The 25,121-nt window shown below is 44.5% G+C and overlaps 1 protein-coding gene across 5 annotated transcripts; it reads left to right on the top strand.

Moving 5' to 3' along the window:
• Positions 1–3: 3 nt before the first annotated feature.
• ATP6V1E2 (ATPase H+ transporting V1 subunit E2) lies at positions 4–25,121 on the top strand. Of its 5 annotated transcripts, XM_010809968.4 has the most exons (3): positions 6–92; positions 1,094–1,280; positions 24,156–25,121. In XM_010809968.4, the coding sequence occupies exon 3, from the start codon at positions 24,258–24,260 to the stop codon at positions 24,936–24,938; it is 681 nt and encodes a 226-aa protein (XP_010808270.1). In that variant the 5' UTR covers positions 6–92; positions 1,094–1,280; positions 24,156–24,257; the 3' UTR covers positions 24,939–25,121.

Raw genomic sequence — 25,121 nt, 5'->3', positions numbered from 1 at the left:
GCCCTGCCGGCTCACCCTAGCTTGGCTCCGCGCGGGGGCTGCGGGGAGGGGGCGTGGAGGAGGAGCCGAAGAGCAGCGTAGCGGGGAGGAAGGTGAGACTGGGGGAGGGGGGCCGAGAAACCAGCGCTCGGGCGGAGCCGAGGGCTCCTCGCGAAAGTGCCCGCAGCGCCCAGAAGCGTCCCAAGGCCCCGAAGCTGGGAGAAGACGTGGAGCCCTCTTGGGGGACCACGACGACTTTTATGATGACGCAATAGTCGTGCAAAATTATTCGTATATATTTAAACTACACCCGGAAGGCAGGATCCATTCTATTAGCCTCTAAATGCACAATAGAACTAGAAATCGGGAAGGAAGAAAGGCCAAGAGAGTTTGAAAAAAAAAATTTTTTTTTTTTTCGGGCGCACGGGAGTGACAGGGGAGGGGTGGCGGTAGTCCCTGAGCTGGAAAGTAGGAACTCCTGAATTGAGGCTTGGTTTCCCTTCCTTCCCCTCCACCAACCCAACCCATGCTGTCCACATCATTTGCTATGAAACTGGTGACTAAGGGAGTTACAGCATCTTGAACCACTGACGCACTCTCCACCCCCCGCCCTCCATGCCAGAAAAGGTAGATTGGGCGACTCTGGATGCTGCGGGTGTACCTGTGCTCCCCCTAGAGGCGACATTCTCTGAGGCCCCTTTACAGTCCCAGTATCCCTCGAAGGTGTTAGGTTGGGATCCCTGAGGAGTGTTACACCCCAGAGCTCAAAGACATGGCCAGTGAGCCAGGCGACAACCCCTGCCCTCCCGCCTGGACGAAGCCTGGAAACACCCATCTGTTCACTGGCCAAAAGTGCTGCTTCTAAGTTTAGGCCTTGGAGGACAGGGGAGGCGGGGATGATACACTCCACGTTGACACCACACCCTCCCTCCCCTTGCTGACGCCAGATAAATCGCTTCCTGTCACCAGTTCACAGGATCAGAAAACGCTGTGTTGAGAGGCACCGCAGAGGTCAACCATACGGTCTCCCTGAGATCTCTCTCAGATTATAGGTAAACAAATTGAGACGCAGACAGGTGAAGTGGTTATCCCAAAGGTCTCCACCTCTTTTCAGCATTCAGGTTCTGGGAACACACCGTGGGAAATGCTCAGTTGGTTATGTACTCATGCCATGCTTCCGAGGCCTCAACCCTCAAATCCCAAATCTGATTTCCATTGTCCTGAAAGACATCCTGGCTTGTCAGAAGTTCCTTGTGGAGTCCCACTGGATGTCTCACCAGACCCCTCCATCGTGTTTGAGTGTGAGTATTTACACTGTCAGCTGCTTTAGATTATGCAGTCAATCTGAAAGACACTTTATATGTACTGAATGCCCGGTTAAGGAAGGCAGTTCAGTGTCTTGAAGTCAGATCTCAGTTCAAGGCCAATCTCTGCCACTTCCTTCTAGAGGGGAAGAAAGGAGGACTTAACTCCTTTGCCTGCAGGACCACTTCTTCAGGCAGCATTTGCTGGGACTAGAATTCTGAAAGGAGTCTATTGAGACAGGTTAAGGAGCTACTGCATACTCTCAGCCGAGAGAAGACATTTGGTTTCAACTTTGACAGTAGTCAATCCTAAAGGAAATCAATTCTGAATATTCATTGGAATGACTGATGCTGAAGCTGAAACGCTAATACTTTGGCCACCTGATGTGAAGAACTGACTCACTGGAAAAGACCTTGATGCTGGGCAAGATTGAAGGCAGGAGGAGAAGGGGACAGCAGAGGATGAGAGGATTGGACTCAATGGACATGAGTTTGAGTAAGCTTCCAGGAGTCGGTGATGAACAGGGAAGCCTGGCATGCTGCAGTCCATGGGGTTGCAATGAGTCAGACATGACTGAGCAACTGAACTGACTGACCATAGTTAGCAGTGTGACCTTGACCATGCCACTCCTCAGGGCCTCAGGTTTCTCATCTATAAATGTGAGCTTGTCCATAGGGTGTGATCAAGGCTCACCTTTGACAACTCTAGAGCTCTTCACAATGTACTCTGAAAGATCCTGGTAAAGGCTTTGGGCCAGTTGCTAGAGACATGGGGGAGGCTTTTATGAGGGATAATGAGGTCTGTTCCAGGACTGGGAGGATGAAGGCTTCCTCCATTCAAGACTCCAGCCTCTCAGTTCTTTTACTGCTTTTCAGAAAGGCAGATATTTACTGGGGATCCAGAGAGCTGGATGATTAGCTCCAAAACCTTGACAGATGGAAGGGTCTCTAGGTTCTGGATCCTTTGGGAGAAGTTCTGGGAATATCAGGACATTCCAAATGGGGAACTGATGTCAGATGAATCATGCAATGGTGACTTCATTGATGATGGTGACCTCATCCCTTTGGCCCGTAGAAAAGCCAAAACAGACTGCCAGGAGTACTTCGAGCTCTGGGTTGATTCCACCAGTTGTATATGGAGGCAGAGGGGAGTATTATCCCAGATGCCCAGGTCAGCCCGCTGATAGGTTAGCTAGAAGGACGAAACAGATCTCAACAGATAAGTACTATATAATGTGTTCAGTGCTGTAGTAGGGGATGAAGAACAGTCTTTGGGAAGTGCAGGAAGGCTGTTTGTACCTAGCTCTGGGTGTGCAGAAGGGTGTCATTGGCCTGGGGTTTAATAGGAGTTAGATAAGAATGCCTGGGAAAGACAGAAAGAAGGAACAGCACGCAACTTCTTGGGAATGCTGAGCCATGTAGGGTGGACAGAATGCAGGATTAGTGGTGTGAAAGAACTGATTTGTGTTTAATTGAGAACTGTGTGGTGCTACCAGGCCATGGGCCTCTGGATGCCACGTTAAGGGCATGCGGGGCCAACCTGGGCTGGGCAGTCTGTGCACTGCACAAAGGCAAAGGGAGAAATAGGATACCCAGAAAGGCCCACGTGATACCTGCAAAGCCATGACCCTAGCCTAAGGCTGTGTACATGGGAAGAAGGGGCACTTTTTTATCACAGAGGCCACTTTTGCTTATCAGACCTGTGCCTGTGGGGTGGCATCCACCCACAGAGGGACATCTTTTTAATTTGTTATTGTAAGTTTATTCACTAAGTCACTAAGACCCTGTGGACTGCAGCACGCCAGGCTTCCCTGTCCTTCACTGTCTCCCAGAGTTTGCCTAAACTCATGTCCATTGAGTTAGTGATGCCATCCAACCATCTCATCCTCTGTCATCCCCTTCTCCTCCTGCCTTCAGTGAGTCAGCTCAGGGTCTTTATCCAATGAGTTCTTTCTTTGCATCAGGTGGCCAAAGTATTGGAGCTTCAGCTTCAGCATCAGTCCTTCCAATGAATATTCAGGGTTGATTTCATTTAGGATCGACTGGTTTGATCTCCTTGCTATCCAGACAAAGGCACTAGCTAGGTAAACAGTGGCTCTGGCAGTAAGGATGTGATGAAGGGAGGAAAGGAGGATTTGCTGTGTGCTGTCACTGTGTACTGTGCCCAGGCACTGTCCTAGGTATTTGCTGCTCATTTCATAGGTCATCCTATTACACCCCCAAAATAACCACGCAAGATAAAATTCATAGAGAATACCTACTGGCTTCTCTATCCAAAACAACACCCTTTGCTTGTGTTACATGTTCTTTCTGTGATAGTGTGGTTTATTTTCTTTTTCTTTTTAAAAACATTTACCTGTTGATTTATTTGGCTGCTCCAGGTCTTAGTTGCAGCATACAGGATCTTTTAGTTGTGGCATGCAATCAAACCCAGGCTCCCTGCATTGGGAACATGGAGCCTTAACCCCTGGACCACCAGGGAGGTTCTGATCATATGGTTAAATGGTAGATGCCCTCTTCATACACATCCTGTCCTTGACCTCCATTGATTAGCCCTGGGCACCTGACACCAGATGGGATGACCAGAATCCTTCTTGAGAAGTTTGAATTTGGGATTCAAAACTGGTACTAACTAACTGGAAGATAAGAGCCTAAAGGCAGTGAGTCATTCCTGCTTCATGTTTCAGACATTTACAAAATAGTCAACTCAAGGAAATGAAGCAACAATGCACAGAGAAACAAAAATGGAGAGAGGTGCTCTCCACCCATCCCCCTTAAAAGTGGCAGGGATGACACAGGATATTTATGAGTTCCTGATTCTGGGTATCCCTGAAACTCTGTTGTATACTAGTGGGCTTCAGTTGGTCACTTAATAAGTCCTCCCTTCCTTTTTGCCTAGATGGTGTAGATTGGTTTTCTGTCACTGGTAAAGGAATCTTGTCTATGATAGTATTATCACTGCAGTCAAGATAGATGATGTGCAGAGAAATTAAGACATTTACTCAAAGTCATGTAGCTGCTAAGTGGCAGAGCTAGCTTTCAAAATAATTGGTCTGAGCTCATACTATTTCCCATGTTCCACAGGAAGGAGGCATTAAAAGTGTTCAGTTGGAAATGACAAGTTTAGAGCTATCTTTTGAGATGACCACTCTGGGAGTGGTGTAGAACATGGATTTAGAAGGGACCAGAGTGAAGGCAGAGAAAGTGAGGAGGAGAGAGGTCAAGAAGGTCTGGATCAGGCATGGCTGTGAAAGTGAAGAAGAAGCAGGAAGTTTAGATGACCAAGTTCACAGGGCTTGGTAACACAGAGAAGGGCTGGGGTACTCTGAGGTGTCTATGTTATGATTCCATTGACATATCCCTTCTCTCCCTTTTAAATCTTCTCTGTTTTATCCTCTTTACTTCTTTAGGTTTCTTCCTAACTTTTCGAAATTTACCAATCTCCTCTTGGTGATTAAACATGTGACCAACTGCCTAAATCAAGCTGAGAGTAGAACTCCAGAAGGTCACTAAGTTTCTAAAATGTATTCGCTTTCTGTCATTTTGTTTGTGTCCCCTCACATTTACTCCAGAAATGAACAACTGGATTCCAGTAGATCATTTGGTGTCATGATGCTTTGGGTTCCAAGGAATAGGAAAGTCAGCCCAAATGGTTTCAACAGCAAAGGGAATGTATGGACTTCTTTGATTGAAACAACCAGAAGTAGCTCAGGCTTCAAGTATGGCTTGATCAAAACCCTGAATCAATTTTATTTCCTGCACGTCTTTCAGTTTTTCTCTTCTCTCTGGGTCAGCGTCCTACTTAGGTTGCTTTCTCTCTTGAAAACAAAATGGTTACACCGGGTCCAGGCCTTACCACCCGTATACCACACTGCCCAGCAGGAGAGAGAGCTTCTCTTGATTCGCTTAATACACAAAGTTCTTGGACTTCCTCTCTTCAGATTAGCTGAGTTCATCACGGTGGCCAGCAGAATGTCAGATGCTCATTGCCTTAGGCCTGGGCTACTGGCTGTCCCGGAAACCATTGCTGGGACAGGGGCTTGGAACTATCCTTATTAGGCCGGTCAGGGCCCACCCCAAGGCCAGAGTTTTATTCCCCCTCAAACTCTATGTTTCCTGCACAGTGGACAGTAGGCATGGGGGGTAATATATGCTGGGGAGGCAACCAACAATACCTATTACTCCTGGATTGTTGCCAACAGTCAAAGATTCAAGGTCTCCCCAAGCTATACTAGAAATAAAGAAAAAGCAAATTTCAAGGGAAGAGGGAGGTGAGAAGGATCCAAGTCAAATCTGTGATTTGTTTTAAATTTCAGTCAGTTGATTTGTCACTACATGAATCCAAGCTTGGTGTGAGTCCCTGATTCTTGGCTGATAGTAGTTACTCCTTTTCCCCTTCCAACTTCCTTCTTAGAGTTATTGGCAAGGAGGTAAAATGGTAATCATTCTTCTACCTGGTCCCTGCTGCTCTTTTATTTATTTGGCTGCACTTGGTCTTAGTTGCCATACACTGGATCTTTGATCTTTGTTGCAGCCCTCAGGATCTTTAGTTGGTAGTATGTGGGATCTAGTTCCCTGACCAGGGATTGAACCTGGGCCCCCTGCGTTGGAGGCCCAGAGTCTTAGCCACTGGACCACCAAGAAAGGCCCTCCTCTGCTCTTCAATTATGCTTCTTTCCTCCATACTTGCCCAGTGTCTTCAGACTGCAGCCTCTTCACTCCCCAGGGCTCTCCTGCTTCCCAGACTCCACCTGGCCCACCTTTGTAGCATCACACTGTGTGCCATACCTATTCCTCTTTTTCTTCCTACCACTAAAACCTCCCATCTGCATCCTTTTCTCTTAGGGGTCAGATGTAATGTATTACACTATTTTTTAGCTGAGATGTTAATGGCTTAAACACTGCAGCAATTTCTTAAAGGTCAGTGGTTTCTGATGATCAGGATGATTTAAAAAATCCAATACGTCGGGCTCACTTGATTTCATTTCTAGTTATGTTTCTAGAACACATCTAGATCTCCTTTTTTCTAGCTTGTTACATACTAGAAACTCAGAAGTAAATCCCAGCCTCTGAGAATTTTAGCTCAAGCACCCTTAATAATGTTTTCCCATCTTCATTTCTAACCATCTTTTGCTGCATCCTAGGTCAGGAGACCAGTCATTATAACAGATGGCATTGCCACTATTGCTAAATCATAGAAAAGGACACTTCTTAGAGGCTGCTGGTACAGAATACTTCTATGATCTGGGAGTGGCCACCTCCTGTAAGGTTCAAAGGAGGCCAGATCATAGATCCATCTTCCAGAAATGAAATTAATGATTTTATTCCAGGCTTCAGTTCTAACAGTGCCAGAAAACCATCCAAGATTGTTGATGATTTTTTTTCCATAGTGGATCCTGTGGTCACTGAGTGTTATATGCGCATTTTGAATTTGGGGAATCTTCCACTTTGTAAGTTTTGGTGGGAAGAGAAAGATCACTCTTGTGGAAGCTGTTACAGACTCCTGCTTTCCTTGTCAGACTCAAGAGCTGGAGTGACTACAGTTAAATACAGAGCGCACTCTTGCAGCTTTGGTGCTTGGCCCACAACTCAGTGCTGAATACAGGAAGTGGCACATAGGGTGGGTGGTGGTGCTGGTTGTGGTGTAATTGAGTTCCTGGTGCAGAAGTGACCACTGTATACACTGACTGTCTAGAATTTGTTGGCAGCAACAATACCAGAAGTGGTTTTCTCATCAGAGCAGGTCCTGAGGCATATGTTGGGCGTGGTTCCTGTAAAGACAGTCCTGAGCAGCTTCTCTAGCCTGCCACTATCCTGTGAGCCACGCATAATCCTTAGAATTTCCTTTTCTGTTCTGTTAACCACTTCCAGCTTCTGTTCCTCACAACTCCAGCCTCCTGAGACGACTTTGGAGGACTGGATCGCTGTATTCAATGTGCCTCATGCAGTGCGAGCAGAGATTCCAACTTCTACCATACCTAAATCCCTGTTTTCAGATATTGAATGTAGTTCAGGACTGTGATTTCTGAAAGACAGGAACAAACGAGGCAAACTCTATTACCCTTTCTGCTGGAAGTACTTTCTGAATCGCAGTGCACAAATGAACCAAAGGTGACCTTAGTGGTCTTGCTGAGTTGAGGAGACTTTTCAAGACTGAGTACCAGAGAGGAGGGAGTATTCTCTTGAGTCCGTTGCTTATGCTAAGTTGCTCATCGTTCAGTTGTTAAGTGGTGTCCGACTCTGCAAACACATGAACTGCAGCATGCCAGGCTTCCCTGTCCTTCACTGTCTCCCAGAGTGTGCCCAAACTCTTGTCCGTTGAGTCGGTGATACCATCCTACGATTTCGTCCTCTGTTGCTCCCTTCTCCTCCTGTCCTCAGTCTTTCCCAGCATCAGGGTCTTTTTCCAACAAGTCAGCTCTTTGCGTCAGATGGCCAAAGTATTGGAGCTTCAGCTTCAGCATCAGTCCTTCCAATGAATATTCAGGGTTGGTTTCCTTTAGGATTGACTGGTTTGATCTCCTTGTTGTCCAGAGGACTCTCAAGAGTCTTCTCCAGCACCACAGTTTGAAACTGTCAATTCTTCGGCAATCAGCCTTCTTTATGGTCTAACTCTCACATGACTACTGGAAATAGTATAGCTTTGACTATATGGGCCTTTGTCAGCCGAGTGATATCTCTGCTTTTTAGTACACTATCTAGGTTTGTCATCACTTTCCTTCCAAGGAGCAAGCGTCTTTTAATTTCATGGCTGCAGTCATGTGTCTGCAGTGAGTTTGGAGCCCAGGAAAATAAAATCTGTCACTGTTTCCACTCATGTGCAGGCACAGAGTGAAACGCCACAGGGAGTTAAATTCTTATTGAGCTCTATGTTCCAAGTTTGTGGGTGGAACAGGAGGAGGTGTCTCCCTGGGGCAACCACTGCAGCACCTCTTCACATTCCTCTCTCCTCCATCTGAAAAAGAGTTGCAGATCCCTAGGATTGTGACAGTCTATACAGAAGACTCTTTCCTCACTATCCATCCGTTTATCTATGAGTCCAACAGATAATGCTTAAATGCTATGTACTGGACTCTGTTGTTGTTCAGTTACTAAGTTGTGTCTGATACTTTGCAACCACATGGACTGCAGTACACCAGGCTTTCCTGTCCTTCACTATCTCCTAGAGTTTGGTTAAATTCATGTTCATTGAGTCACTGATGCCATCCAACCGTCTCATCCTCTGTTGCCTCCTTCTCCTCCTGCCCTCAATCTTTCCTAGCATTAGGCTCTTTTCCAGTGAGTCAGCTCTTTGCATCAGCTGGCTTGGAGCTTCAGCTTCAGCATCAGCATCAGTCCTTCCAGTGAATATTCAGGATTGATTCCCTGTAGGATTGACTGGTTTGATCTCTGGGCAAAGTGTTAAGATGAGCACAGAGGGGGTCAGAAAGAGCTTTTCCCAACTATGTCATATGGAAGCCCCTGTGCACCGTGAGGGACACAGTTGAGTGGATACACTCTCTTCCTTGCAAGCCAGTAGCTTCCCTGCTTCTGGGCTTGAGCTGTGTCTCTTAGCAGAGGTGAAGCCAGTCAGGACCTATAGCAGCGAACATTAAGTCAATACTAGAGGAGCATTTGGAGAAGGCAATGGCAACCCACTCCAGTACTTTTGCCTGGAAAATCCCGTGGACGGAGGAGCCTGGTGGGCTGCAGTCCATGGGGTCGCTAGAGTTGGACACGACTGAGCGACTTCACTTTCACTTTTCACTTTCATGAATTGGAGAAGGAAATGGCAACCCACTCCAGTGTTCTTGCCTGGAGAATCCCAGGGACGGGGAGCCTGGTGGGCTGCCGTCTATGGGGTCGCACGGAGTCGGACACGACTGAAGCGACTTAGCAGCAGCAGCAGCAGAGAAGCATTTGGCATCTGAATGCATCCCCTGAACTGGGAACAGGTAGCAAACATTGAACAAGCAGAGCATCTGCTCTTTCTAGGCTATCCCTGACCGTGGCCCACCAGCTGGAGAGTTGGGCAGCCAGCTCCCTTAGAAAAGCTTGTGTCCTGGGGCTCCTGGATGACCTCAAGCCCACCCTCCACTTGCCTGGGGGCTTTCGAGGGGTATGACTACTGGCCTGCTCCTACCTCAAGGCAGCTTGAGGTTCTGGGAAGGGCAGGATGATTGGGGTGGTGTTTTGTGAATGAGGACACCTGTGGTTCACCTAGCATTTAACACAGCATTTGGCTTTCACAGAATTCCTCAGTAACACCCTCTCTGTAAACAGATGAGGCTTTGTGTCTTTATCCAGAGGGAGTTCGAACAGATTGTGAGCCCTTATCCAGATCACCCAGCCTGTGAGTGACATCAGGATTGAACCCTTTACCTCTGATGCTCCATCCATTGCACTTCTCATGACACCAGTTATGACCCATGGGGGCATCCAGGGCAGAGAGAGGCCTCTTACTTCAGGGGCAGCCTGATTCCTACCCTCAGCTACCATCCCATGATGTCCTGTGACCGCCCAGCCCCTGGGGGCATGCTCAGTAGATATTAGCCATGTAAGTTGCTCATGCTTCCCAGGTGGCTCATAAAGATAAAGACTCTGCCTGCTAATGCAGGAAGACACAGGAGACGCAGGTTCAACCCCTGAGTCAGAAAGATTCCCTGGAGGAAGAAATGGCAACGCACTCCAGCATTCTTGCCTGAAAAATTCAATGGACAGAGGAGCCTGGCAGGCTACAATACATGGGCTCACAAAAATTTGGATATGCCTGAGTGACCATGCTCCTCATATGTCATGTAGCCAGAATCTCAGACCACTTCCACCCACCCCCATCCCCACCTAGAAGAGATGTGTTTGGGGATGAATACTTCCATAGATCGATTGAGGGAGAATTTCCAGGGTCTGCTTGAGTAACACTGGTTGCCTTCTAAGGAGGTTGGATTCAATTAACTTGAGGTCAGAGTTTTTCGTTGTCACTTTGTTTTTAGAAGTACTATTTATTGGGCTGCACTGGGGCTTAGTTGCAGTATGTGGGATCTAGTTCCCTGACCAGGAATCAAACCCAAGTCCCCTGCATTGGGAGCACAGAGTTTTAACCACTAGACCATCAGGAAAGTCTGGAGGTCACTGTTGTTCAGATGTTTTGTATATTCAGTTCAGTCGCTCAGTCATGTCCGACTCTTTGCAACCCCATGAATTGCGGCATGCCAGGCCTCCCTGTCCATCACCAACTCCCGGAGTTCACCCAAACTCATGTGGATCTAGTTGGTGATGCCATCCAGCCATCTCATCCTCTGTTGTCCCCTTTTCCTCCTGCCCCCAATCCCTCCGAGCATCAGGGTCTTTTCCAATGAGTCAACTCTTCTCATGAGGTGGCCAAAGTATTGGAGTTTCAGCCTCAGCATCAGTCCTTCCAATGAACACCCAGGACTGGTCTCTTTTGGGATGGACTGGTTGGATCTCCTTGCAGTCCAAGGGACTCTCAAGAGTCTTCTCCAGCACCACAGTTCAAAAGTATCAATTCTTCTGTTTTGTATGTTAAATCACAGTTAACAAATACATTTTCATTGTGCACCAGAATACATATGTATGTATGCATCATATATATGACAAAAATTTGACAAACAGCACTTAAGCTCACTACATGTAATGAATTTTGGATTTTCTATTCCTTTTGGTTTTACAGCCCACACTTTGAAAAACCCTATCTGGGAGCTTTGTTTGCTGGCTGGCTGGCTACCTGGCTGGCAGCTGGAGTGCTCAGGACCACAAAGTGATGAGAACTACAACTAAATGACAAAAGCAACCTGGTTTTTAAAATGGGCCTGAATAAACATTTCTCCAAAGAAAATACACAAATGCCCAATAAGCACATGAAAAGATGTTCAACATCACTAATCATTAGGAAAATGCAAATCAAAACCAAAATGAGTACCACCTCACACCCATTAGGAAGGCTTTTATCAAAAACACAGAAAATCACAAATATTGGTGAAGACATGGGGAAATTGAAACCCTTGTTGCATTGCTGGTGGGAATATAAAATGGTGGAGCCACTGTGGAAAATGGCACAGTTTCCTCAAAAAAGTAGAGCATTGCCATGTGATCTAGCAATTCCCTTTCTAGGTAAATACCTATAATAATTGAAGGCAACGACTGGAACAGATATTTGTACACCCACACTCAGAGGAATGTTATTCATAATAGCAAAAAGGTAGAAGCAGCCCAAATGCCACTGACGACTGAGCAAAATGTGATAGGTACATACAATGGAATGTTATTCAGCCTTATAAAGGAAGGAAATTCTGACAAGTGCTACAACATGGATAAACCTTGAGTACATTTTGCTACGTGAAATAAGTCAGTCACAAAGGACAAATGATTCCACTCCCAAGAGGTTTCAAGAGTGGTCAGCTCTAGAAAAATGAGCATCAGAGAACTGATGCTTTTGAACTGTGATGTTGGAGAAGACTCTTGAGAGTCCCTTGGACTGCAAGGAGATCAAACCAGTCATTCTTAAAGGAAATCAGTCCTGAATATTCATTGGAACGACTGATGCTGAAGCTGAAACTCCAATACTTTGGCCATCTGATGTGAAGAACTGACTCCTTGGAAAAGATCCTGATGCTGGGAAATATTGAAGGCAGGAGGAGAAGGGGATGACAGAGGATGAGATGGCTGGATGGCATCACCGACTCGATGGATGTGAGTTTGAGCATGCTCCAGGAGTTGGTGATGGACTGGGAAGCCTGGCGTGCTGCAGTCCACGGGGTTGCTAAGAGTCAGACATCCCTAAGCGACTGAACTGAGGATGGTCAAATGCATAGAAACCGAAAGCAGTGCGGTGGTTGCCAGGAAATGCGGGAAGACCGAATGAGGAGTTAGTGTTTGATGGGTACAGCATTCTGGAGATGATTGGTGATGTCTGTCACACGACAATGTGAATGTATTTAATGCCACTGAACATTACTTCGGAGAAGGCAATGGCACCCCACTCCAGTACTCTTGCCTGGAAAATCCCATGGATGGAGGAGCCTGGTAGGCTGCAGTCCATGGGGTCGCTAAGAGTCGGATACGACTGAGCAACTTCACTTTCACTTTTCACTTTCCTGCATTGGAGAAGGAAATGGCAACCCACTCTAGTGTTCTTGCCTGGAGAATCCCAGGGACGGGGAAGCCTGGTGGGCTGCCGTCTATGGGGTTGCACAGAGTTGGACACGACTGAAGTGACTTAGCAGCAGCAGCAGAACATTACTTAGTGGTTAAAATGACAAAAATTTGTTATGTGTATTTTACCACAATAAGACAAAGAAAAAAAAAAGGATTTTACTTTTCAAATGGGATTTCCAGCTTCCCTAAAATATGAGAACTTGTGCCCCCAAGTCCCCATTTCCAGGAGACTCAGAAGGCTGAGCCCTTTAGGCAGCAAAGAAACGAAGGGGTTTTGTTCTGGAGGTGGGGGAGCCACCACTGCAAACCTTTAGCCATGCAACTTTGTAGCATATTGCTCTCTGGGAGAACTGGACTCCTTCCAAGTAGCCTTCCTGCAGATGTGTGAAAAGGAGAAACTAAGTTGTAAATTCTTAATGTACATTATTTGGGGAAGAAATGTCTCTGACCCTACCTGATTCTCTACTTTATATTACCTGCCTGCCTCTTGTGGGCATTAGCTTTCTCCAGTCCCAATCACAGCCTGCTTTGCCACTGGGATGGATTTCTTAGATTAAAACTGTATGTGTCCTCTTAGTTATCAGCAACTGAAGCAGAGATAAAGCTTTGTGAACACTTCTGATTTCCTCTCTGGGGGGACGGGTCTTTTAATTCCTCACCAAATGAACTCTCTGGCTGTTGCTTTCTCTATCCCCAGCTGGCTCTGAAAGGAGCAGTGTGCCTCACACCTGCTTTCCTGTATCTTCACACTGAGCTGAGCAGCTCAACTCTGTGGGTGGAGCTTCGGCAGGTGCTGCCAGGGCCAGACCCTGAGTCTTCAAACCTGCCAGCTCTGGTACCACATCTCCTTCCACCTCTGTTCTCATGTTCTTGTCCAAGCATCCATGCAGTCTTGACCTGGCATTTACTTCAAGCCAGACTCTCCAGCTTTCACCACCACCAGGCTAATCTTTCTAAACCCGGGTTTGGCCAAGTTACATCCCTACTCAAAACCTTTAATGGGTCTCCTTAGCCTCATGTCCCAGCCCTCAGTCTGACATTTCAAATCTTCCCCAACTGAGCTCCGACTTTCTAGACATCGCTCACTCCCACTGCCACTGGAGGCCTGTCTGCTGCTGCTGATCCAATCTGTTCTCTGCGCTCAGACCTCCTACACATTCCCAGCACAGTGCCTCTGCCCACAGCGTTCTCCCTGTCAAAAGACTCTCACTTTCTCTTCCTGCTTCTCAAGTGTCTGTCCTTCAATCCCCATCCGTGCCTCTCCCTCCGAGGTTGACCCTTTGCCCAGAGGACCACTCCTTCTACTGCAGTCTGCAGTCACAGTCATACAGCCTGTGTCCTCTGCTTGCTCTTATTCCTTCCTATGTTGGGTCCAGGTACCCTTCCACGTTTCTGAGCCAGAGTCCTTCTGGAAACCCCAAGGCATTGCTTCGAGTCAGGTATCCCTAACAACTTGATTGATTCTTATCTATTTGGAAAACCCTCCTTCATGAATATACCAACTTGCTACCTTTTCCAAGTGGTGGTGATGGTTTAGTCACTAAGTCGTGTCTGACTCTTGAGACCCCGTGGACTGTAGCCCACCAGGCTCCTCTGTCCATGAAGTTCTCCAGGCAAGAATACTGGAATGGGTTGCCATTTCCTTCTCCAGGGGATCTTCCCAACCCAGGGATAGAACCTGGGTCTCTTACGTGGCAAGTGGATTCTTTATCAGTTGAGCTACCAGGGAAGTGACCTGCATCGAAAGCATTTGTTGTCACTAATGGTGTGTTTCAAACCACCCGCTACATAGCTTAATGGTTGCAGAGCAATTCATTATAAAAGAGCCCATGGTGAACTTGGGAGGGAGGGATTTAGGCATTGGATCCCTTCATTTGCTTAGCCTTTTTCTTTTTTTTACTATATATTTATTTGGCCATGTCAGGTCTTAGTTGTGGCATGTGGGATCTTTAACTGCAGTGTATGGGACCTAGTTCCCTGATCTGGGATCGAACCCTGGCCCCCTGCACTGGGAGCTTGGCGTCTTAGGCGGTGGACCACCAGCGAAGTCCTCACCTAGCTGTCTTGGAGCTGCTGATTGCTAACAGGCCACCCTGTAGTGTGACTTCCTGTTGACCTGTTGGTCCCTCCTATGACATCGTGGGCTTGGGAGGCAGGGCTGGTGTTTGCTTGTTCTCTATCTCTAGTGCCTACATGGTGCCTGGCATGTAGTAGATGTTCAGCAAATATTTGTCCAAAGACAGAAAAGGGGACCCCCCCCTTTCCACATATTAAGTATTTTAAACCCCCCAGAGGAGTCCTTATTTTTCTGAATTTCCTCACCCACTTCCTGGGCCCTGCAAGTTGCCCCGGGCACCCTTTCCTTGCTTACTCTGTCATCTCTAAGTGGCTGGAGGCCCCGGTTTGGTGCTGTTTGTCCTTAAACCAGGGATCCCAGACCTGGACACATGACCTCTCAGACTTACAAATCCCAGCTGGAATGAGGAACAGTAGCATCAGGGTCTGGACAGGGTTCCAGGCTGACAGACACATTTGGCCCCCCAAGCATGCCTGCTTCCCCTCCTCCCTCTCGTGGTGACGAGGATTCTCCAAGGTGCACACAGGCTCCTGTAGGTGAGGACTGGCGAAGAGAGATTTCCAAGCCCACACTTCCTCTAAGAACACCTCTTATGCCTATGAATATAAAATCATCAGCTTTGAAATGTCTTCTTCCCCAAGGTCATAAGGAGGGGTTTCTGGGGGTGCTGGTAATGTCCTTGTGCTTGACCTGGGTGCGGTTACTGCAAGTTTGCCTCATAATAATTCATTAAGCTGTATACTTTTCTGAATGTGTGTTACAATTCACGATAAAAAAAAAAAGTACTCCCCCCACCCCAGCCTCAAGCCTTTAATCCAATCAATTCATGTTTAACGAGTCTGCATCCAACCCCTGCTAGAGAAGGAGATTTTTGTCCTCAAGGAATTTCCTGGAGGAAGCAAGGTAACTGGAGCATCAAAAGACTGTGAATTATATCTGGAAAATAGGCCATGCTGTCATTTTGAGGAGGAGTCCAGAGGTCAAGGAGGTAGTGGGACTCACATTGGGCCGAAGATGTAGATGTGATTTAGTTAAGTGGAGAGAAGCAGAGGAAGGCTGTTTAGCTGAGGGAACTGTGTGATCACAAGCTATGTGAGTTAGGTAGGGCTGAGCCTGCTGTGTCTGGGGGGCAGTGAAGAGACCTTGGTATTGAATAGTTTATGGGAGTAAGACCATCTTGAGAGCTTTGGGTGCTGTCCCCTACCAAGTACGGGCAGGACAGATGCCACTTACAGTGCAAGTCTGCCTTGTGGGACGGGAGAGTCCTGTGCCCTCGTGCAAGAGCAGACACGTATGTTTCATATTTCTTAGCTCCTTTTCATTGTTTTGTTTGAGCCACAGGCTCATGTGAGTTCATAATCCCCATCCCAGACAGACTGCAAGTTACATCAGCCAGATGCATTATACGGGCAGCTGCGTTCCTGCGGAGACACTTGCTCAATCCCTGACTTCTAGCCCTGCCCCACCGTGCAGCTGCTTTCAAGTCCCAGCACTGAGAGACTGATTAGAAGTGGGAGTCCCAGAGGAGGTATGAGAACTCAGGACTGCAGTTTCAGGGACTGTTACAGGCTGTGAGATGACTCCACCTCACCCCCACAGCCCAAGAGCCCTGAAATTCCAGGACTTCACCTCCCATCACCAAGGATATGGCTGGCCACCTGAGATCACGGGTGAATATGCCGTGAAGCGCTGGGAGGTTCTCAAGCTTCTTGCAGGGTTACTAAGTTGAATACAAGGAAGCAAGACTAGGACGTGTTTCTACTTACTTTTGAGAATGGAAATCAAAGCAGTCTCTGTACATATACAGAGGGATGATGATGAGGCTTAAAGCAGAGGAGAAGAGCTAGGTATAAAGCAGTAGCAGTCTAGTAGTGACACTGATGATGATGGGAACTGCCAAGCATGACGATTAACTGTGTGCTTAGCATTATGCTAAACACTCACTTCTTTCATTTAAGCCTCACAATAATCCTATGATGTGCATGCTATTATTATTTCCACTGTACAGATGAGGAAACTGAGCCTTCAAGGCATGAGCTGATTCCCCAAAGTCATACAAATGTTAAGTGCTGAACTAGGATCTCAATTCCAGCAATCTTACTCCAGAAGATTACTTACACTGTGGAAGCCAGTGATGCCCCCGTTGAGCCCTGTCTGGACTTGGAGAGGATGTCCTCGCTTATGGACCAGAGCATGCCAGCACCTGTGGCCAGCGTGCCATTCTTAGAGACCATCTGGCACATTTTGTTTGCCCTGGTTTCTCACTAGACAACTTTTGCATTTGGCTTCCCATGTGACTCACATACAGAGAAAGAGGGCCATGACCTGCCAGCTTGACGGCTGTATCTTTCATTAGTAAATTAAGAAACTGGCTGCCTGGGTTCACACACACATCTGTCTCTGATGGTTTGGTTAAGGTGGGCCCACCCCAGAGTTGAAGCCCACCGTGTGCCAACTTAATTGAGATTCTGGGTGTGCAAGCACATCCCCCAGCCCAAGCCTGTGTGCCAAGGAAATTCCTCTTAACCTCCTTTTGGCGGGCTTGGCTCGCCTTCCCCAGTGACAGCCTGGCTCTTTCAATTCGAGCTGCCAGGTCAGACTGAGAGGGTCGTCTGCAGAAAGAAGGAAGCAACAGTGCCAGGTTCCAGTAGGTGTTCCAAGTTCCACATTCTGCCTGCAGACTCCGGCACCAGAGCAAAGGCTGGCCCTTGGCAGGGGGGCTGGTAAGGATTTGTCTGGTACATTTTTTCCTCTATACACTTAACCTGCAACTTCCTGCATCTCCCACTCTCTGTCTTTCATTTACACTGTACAGAATGTACAGTGAATCTCTGTACATTCATTACACTCTCAAAGCTGGTGATCAGCAGGGTTACCCAGAGAGCCTTAAAAAAAAATTTAATGGACTTGTCTTATTTAGGAACAGAGAATGTTTTGCTGTTTACTTACAAAAACGCAGTTTAAGAAAAATTACATCCTAAAATAATGGAGAATGGATGGGCTAAATTATTTTCTTTTTAACTTCCGATGACAGTTTGCAAAGTTGAACCCAAAGTCTTGGTCTTTGTCATGAACATGGGTATGTTTTTCCGACAAGCTTTGGTGAGTGGTACATCTTTCGGGGACAGCATTTTTTTTTTTTTCCAATTAAAAAAAACAGGTAACATACAGTCTACCCTCTTAACAAAAAATTTAAGTGTACAGTACTAGCTATATACGCATTGTTGTATAGCCAATTTCTAGGACTTTTTCATCTTGCATGATTGAAACTCTATACCCATTAAACAGCAACTTCCTAATTCCCCACCATTTAGCCCCTGGAAACCATCATTATACTTTCTGCTTCTATGAATTTGATTCTTAAGATGCCTCATTTAAGTGTAATCATGTAGTATTTTTCCTGTGACTGACTTGTTTCACATTGCATAATAATGTCCTCAAGGTTCATCTATGATATGGCATATGACAGAATTTCCTTGTCATATTAAGGCAAAATTATATTTCATTGAATGTATATACAACATTTCCTTTATCCATTCAATCATAAATAGACATTTAAGTTGCTTCTACCTCTTGGTTATTGTGAGTAAATCTTCAGTGAACATGAGAATGCAAATATCTCTTTTGAGATCCTGTTTTCAATTCTTTTGGGTAAATCTCCAGAGGTGAAATTGTTGGATTATATGGGATTCTTTAATCCATTTTGAGTTGATTTCTGTGTAAGATAAGGGTCCAATTTAATTCTTTTGCCTGAGGATATTTAGTTTTCCTAGTACCATTTGTTCAGAGAAGGCACTGGCGACCCACTCCAGTACTCTTGCCTGGAAACTCCCATGGACGGAGGAGCCTGGTAGGCTATAGTCCATGGGGTCGCTAAGAGTCGGACACGACTGAGCGACTTCCCTTTCACTTTCCACTTTCATGCATTGGAGAAGGAAATGGCAACCCACTCCAGTGTTCTTGCCTGGAGAATCCCAGGGACGGAGGAGCCTGGTGGGCTGCCATCTATGGGGTCCCACAGAGTCAGACATGACTGACATGACTCAGCAGCAGCAGTACCATTTGTTAAAGAGATTGTCCTTTCCCCATTGCGTATTCATGGCACCCTTGTTGAAGATCATTTTATTGTGTTTGTGTGGGTTTATTTCTAGGATCTGTATCCTGTTTATATTGGTCTCTCTACCAGTACTATACTGTTTCAGTTACTATAGGTTTGTAATATGTTTTGAAGTTAGGAGTGTGACGCCTCCAGCTTTGTTCTCTTTCAAGACTGTTTTTGCTGTGAAGGATTCCTTGTGGTTTCATTTTAATTTTAGGGTTGTTTTTTCTATTTCTTAAAAAAAATGCCATTGGGCATTTGATAGAGATTGTATTGAATTTGTAGATCGATTTGAGTAGTATGAACAGTATTAAGTCTTCTAATGAACATAGGTTATCTTTCCATTTATTTGTGTCATTAAATTCTTCCAACAGTAATTTGTAGTTTTTAGTGTTCAAGTATTTAGCTTCCTTGGTTAAATTTAGTCACAGTATTTTGTTCTTTTTGATTATATTATAATTGGAATTGTTTTCTTAATTTTCTTTTTAGATTATTCATTTTAATATTACAGAAACAATTGATTTTTGTATGTTGATCTTGTATGTTTCCAATTTTGATGTCTTTCTCTTGTCTAATTGCTGTGACTAGGACTTCCAATTCTATGTTGAATAAAAGTGGCAAGAGTGGGCATCCTTGCCTCATTCCTGATGTTAGAAAAATAGCTTTCATTTTTTCACTGTTGAGTATGAATGATGCTGTGTGCTAAGTCGATTCAGTCGTGTCCGACTCTTTGCGACTCCATGAACCATAGCCCTCCAGGCTTCTCTGTCCATGGGTTTCTCCAGGCAAGAATATTGGAGTGGGTTGCCATTTCCTTCTCCAGGGGATTTTCCTGAACCAGGGATTGAACTCATGTCCTTATGTCTCCTGCATTACAGGCAGGTTCTTTACCTCTAGCGCCACCTGGGAAGCCAGGTGGATGATGTTAGCTGTGCACTTTTCATATATGACCTGCATTATATTGAGGTAATTTCATTCTATTCCTACTTTGTTGGTTGTTTTTTTATCATGAAAGGGTGTCTAACTTTCTCAAATGCCTTTTCTTCATCTGAAATGATCATGTGATTTTATCTTTCATTCTATTAATGTGGTATATTGCACTGATTGATTTTTGCATGTTGAATGATCATTTGTATGATCATTGATTTTTATATGTTGAACCATCCTTGCATTCTAGGGATAAATCCCTCTTGGTCATGGTGTATAATTCTTCTAACATGCTCTTGAATTTAGTTTGCTAATATTTTGTTGAGGATTTTTACATCTGTGTTCATCAAGGATATTGGGCTGCAGTTTTCTTTAGTGTCTTTGGCTTTGTTATCAGGGTAATTATTGTCGTTCAGGTGCTCAGTCGTGTCCAACAATTTGTGACCTCATGGACCGCAGCACACCAGGCTTCTCTGTCCTTCACCATCTCCCCAAGCTTGCTCAAACTCATGTTCCTTGAGTCAATGATGCCATCCAACCATCTCATCCTCTGTCATCCCCTTCTCCTCCTGCCTTCAATCTTTCCCACCTTCAGGGTATTTTTCAGTGAGTTAGTTCTTCTCATCAGGTGGCCAAAATATTGGAGCTTCAGCTTCAGTATCAGTCCTTCCAATGAATATTCATGGTTGATTTCCTTTAGGATTGACTGGTTTGATCTCTTTGCGGTCCAAGGGACTCTCAAGAGTCTTCTCCAATACCACAGTTCAAAAGCATCAATCCTTTGGTGCTCAGCTTTCTTTATGGTCCAGCTCTCACATCCATACATGACTACTGGAAAAACCATAGCTTTGACTATATGGACCTTTGTTGGCAAAGTGCTTTTTAATATACTGTCTAGGTTTGTCATAGCTTTTCTTCCAAGGAGCAAGCATCTTTAAATTTCATGGTTGCAGTCACTGTCTGCAGTGATTTTGGAGCCCAAGAAAAAATGCTGACCTCTTAAAGTGAATTTGGAGGTGCTCCCTCCTCTTCCATTTTTCGGAAGAGTTTGCAAGGAGTTGACATTGATTTTTTAATTTTTTTTTTTTTTTTTGGTAGGGTTCTCCTTTGAAGTTACCTGGTCCTGGGATTTTTTCACTGGGAGGTTTTGATTACTGATTCAATCTCCTTACTTGTTATAGCTATGTTCAGATTTTCTATTTATATTTAGTCTCGGTAGGTTGTATGTATCTTGGAATTTATCCATTTCTTTTAGGTTTTCCAATTTGTTGGCATATGGCTGTTCATAGTAATCTCTTATAATCCTTTTTATTTCTGTGGCACTGTTAGTAATGTCTCCTCTTTCATTTTTTATTTTATTTGAGTCTTCTGTTTTTTTCTTAGTCTAATTAAAGGTTGTCAGTTTTATCATTTCAAAAGCTCTTAGTTTTATTGATTCCCCCCCCCTCCATTTTTCTATTTCATTTATTTTTGCCCTAATTTTTATTATTTCCTTCTGCTAATTTTGGGCTTAGTTTTTGTTTTCCTAGTTCCTTAAAGGTATAAAATTAGGCTGCTTATTTGAAATTTTTCTTCTTTTTTTAAAAAAATATGTATTTTTGGCTGTGCTGGGTCTTTGTTGCTGTGAGCAGGCTTCCTCTGGTTGCCGTGTGCGGGCTTCTCATTGTGTTGGCTTCTCTGGTCGTGGAGCACAGGCTCTAGAGAGTGCAGACTTCAGTAGTTGTCATGCACTGGCTTAAGTCATCATGAGGCATGTGGAATCTTCCTGAACCAGAGATAAATCTGTGTCTCCTGCATTGACAGGCAGTTTCTTAATCATTGGACCACTAGGGCAGTCCTTTCTTCTTTTTACTTGTAGGCTTTTAACACTATAAACTTCTTTCTCAACACTGCTTTTGCTACATCCCAAGTTTTGGTATGTTGTATTTCATTTTTGTTTGTCTCAAGATATTTTTTAATTTCCCTTTTGATGTCTTCTTTGAGCTACTGGTTGTTCAAGAGCATTTTAATTTCCACATGCTTGTGAAATTTCCATTTTTCCTTCTGCTACTGATTTCTAGTTTCATTGCATTGTGGTCAGAAAAGATGCTTGGTATGATTTCAGTCTTTTTCAGTTTGTTAAGACTTGGTTTGTGACCTAACATGTAATCTATGCTGGAGAATGTTAAAATTGTACTTGAGAAAAATGTGTATTTTGCCGCTGTTCATGGAATATTTTGCTATGTCTGTTAGGTCTGTTTGATCTGTATCATTGTTACAGTCCTCTGTTTCCTTATTGATCTTCTCTCTGGATATTTTATTTATTATTGAAAATGGGATGTTGAACTCTTACTGTTATTGTGTTCCTGTCTATTACTCTTCAGTCCTGTCAATGTTTACTTCATAGTAGTCTGATGTTGGGTACGTATCTATTTATAGTTATTATATCTTCTTGTTGAATTGACCTTTATTTTTATAAAATGTCTTTCTTTTACTCTTAGGACAGTTTTTTACATGAAGTATATTTTATATAACTTAAGTACAGCCATTCCTGCTCTCTTTTGGTTACCATTTGCATAGACGGTCTTTTTCTGTCTTTTCACTTGAAAGTAAAAAGAATATGTGTTTCACGGCCTATGTGTGTTCTTAAAGTGAGTCTCTTGGAGACAGCGTAGGATTGGATCTTGTTTTGTTTTTAATTTCATTTAGCCACTCTATAGCTTTTGATTATGGAGTTTAATCCATTTACATTTTAAATAATTACTTGTAAAAGAAAGATGTGCTATTGCCGGTTTGTTCATTGTTTTCTGTCTTCCAGCATTTTTTGTCCCTCTCCTGCTGTCCCCATGTTTCAGCGATTTGTTTTAGAGACATGATTTGGTTGGTTTTTCACTTTTGCTTGTGAATCTGGATGTCCATTGCCTTCCTCAGATTTGGGGAGTTTGGAGTCATTATTTCTTCAAATAAGCTTTCTGCTCCTTTCTTTCTTTCTCCTCACCTTCTGGGACTTCCATAGTGCATATATTAATCCATTTGATGGTGTTCCATATGTCCCTAGACTTTCTGCACTTAAAAAAAATTTTGCTTCTCCAATAATGGATACTTTCAAATGGCCTATCTTTGAGTTTGCTGATTATTTCTTCTCCATAATCAAGTCTGTTGTTGAACACCTCTAGTGAATTTTTCAATTCAGCTATTATATTCTTTAGCTTCAAATTTTCTGTTAGGTTCTTTTTAATATTTTCTGCCTCTTTATTGCTAGTCTTATTTTTTCATATGTCATTTTTAAAATTTCCTATATCATTTGCCTGGGCTCATTAAGCATCCCAGAGAGTCTTTTTTTGTTTCTTTTCCATTATGGTTTATTACAGAATATTGAATATAGTTACCTATGCTATACCATAGGACCTTGCTGTTTAACCATGCTATATATAATAGTTTGCATCTGCTAGTCCCACACTCCCAGTCCAGCCCTCCCCTGCATCCCATCCACCTTAGCAGCCACAAGTCTGTTCTCTATGTCTGTGAGTTTGTTTCTTTTTTGTAGATAAGTTCGTTTGTGTCATATTTTAGATTCCACAGATAAGTTATATATATATGTCTTTCTCTTTCTGACTTACTTTGCTTAGCATGATAATCTCTAAGTCCATCCATATAGCTGCAGATGGCATTATTTCATTCTTTTTTATGACTAAGATTCCATTGTATATATGTGTGTGTGAATATATATATACCACATCTTTTTTCCATGCATCTGTTCTTGGACATTTAGATTGTTTCCATGTCTTGGCTTTTGTGAATAATGCTGAAATGAACTTAGAGGTGCAGGTATCTTTTCACATTATAGTTTTGTCTGGATGTGTGCCCAGGAGTGGGATTGCTGGATCATCTGGCAACTCTAGTTTTTGGAAGAACCTTCATACTGTTCTCCATAGTGACTGCACCAATTTACAGTCCCACCAACAGTGTAGGAGGGCCCAGAGAGACTTAAAGATATGGATTCCCACGCAGACCCTACTGGCAGAGCTTCTAATTCAGTATTCTGGAGTGGGGCCTGGAAAGCTGTATTCCTGAAAGGCCCACAGGTGATTTATACGTACATCTAGGTTTGGAAACCACTTCCAGTTAAAGGATTAGCGTCAACCTCTCCCACCTCCAGTTCTCTCCAGGGTGCCACTATCTGTCCATGAGTATTGTGTCTCTTCGTATCATTTGAGGCACTAAAGACCTTTCCTTTTCTAGGCAACCTTCCTGGATTGAATCCTGTTTAACCACAAGTTTCTTATGACTCCCTCAGCCCTCTCCAACCTGAAATGTGCCTACACTTTCCATTTTTGTATTAATTTGACCTTTCCATTCTCTCCACTTGTTATCTATGATTGAGCCATTGCTGGCTGGAAATCTTTTGTCTTGATTGTCTCATATTATTTGATGACAAAAAGGTGATGAGTGTAGTAAAAATGGAACTCTAGGAACCCAAGTTTGAGTCTGATTCTACTAGGGTAAGACCTTGGACAAGTTGCTTTCCCTCTCTGGGCTTCAGTTTCCTCATCTGTGACATGAGTCATGAATAAATGGTCTCTGTGATCCTTCCCTTTGGACCCTAACTCTATCCTTCCTCCCTTCATACACTCCACAGCTCAGAAAGTGGAGCTCCAGAAACACACCTGAAATTCTGCCCTAAGTCAGAGGAACCAGAGGTCCACCAGTTCTTCCTCTACCTCCCTTTCCAGGAGCAGCCATGGCCCTGAGTGATGTCGATGTGCAAAAGCAGATTAAGCACATGATGGCTTTCATTGAGCAGGAAGCCAATGAGAAGGCAGAAGAAATAGATGCCAAGGCTGAGGAAGAGTTCAACATTGAGAAAGGACGCCTTGTGCAAACCCAGCGACTGAAGATTATGGAGTATTATGAGAAGAAAGAGAAGCAGATAGAACAGCAGAAGAAAATCCAGATGTCTACCTTGAGGAATCAGGCAAGGCTGAAAGTCCTGAGAGCCCGAAACGACCTCATCTCAGAGTTGCTGAATGATGCAAAGCTGAGACTCAGCCGGATTGTGACAGACCCAGAATTTTACCAGGGGCTGCTGGATAAACTAGTGCTCCAGGGTCTGCTCCGACTGCTGGAGCCTGTGGTGATTGTACGCTGCAGGCCACAGGACCACTTCCTGGTGGAGGCTGCAGTGCAAAGAGCCATCCCCCAGTACACCGCAGTCTCCCACAGATGTGTGGAAGTTCAAGTTGACAAAGAGGTGCAACTGGCTACAGACACAACTGGAGGTGTGGAGGTCTACAGTAGTGATCAGAGAATAATGGTTTCTAATACTCTGGAAAGTCGCCTGGATCTCTTATCCCAGCAAAAGATGCCAGAAATACGAAAGGCCTTGTTTGGAGCCAATGCCAACAGGAAGTTTTTTGTATAAGCCTCTGGAAAGTGAAGCTCCTGTTGAACTTCTAAGCCGTAAAAGCATAACCTATTAGGGCAAAGCAAACTGGTAATATCTCCTCCTCTGTTTTGCCCTGGGATTAGTCTATCTTTATCAAATACTCTCTGACTAGCTAAAGGCATTATACTTTGGAATAAAGCCTGACTTAATGCTTATAAA

This window comes from Bos taurus, chromosome 11 (genome assembly GCF_002263795.3).
Source record: "Bos taurus isolate L1 Dominette 01449 registration number 42190680 breed Hereford chromosome 11, ARS-UCD2.0, whole genome shotgun sequence".
Taxonomy (NCBI): domain Eukaryota; kingdom Metazoa; phylum Chordata; class Mammalia; order Artiodactyla; family Bovidae; genus Bos; species Bos taurus.
This window is presented reverse-complemented; position numbering and strand designations above follow the sequence as displayed.

Coding starts and splice junctions, on each gene's coding strand:
- ATP6V1E2 (XM_010809969.4), top strand. CDS start 24,258: ATGGCCCTGAGTGATGTCGATGTGCAAAAGCAGATTAAGCACATGATG.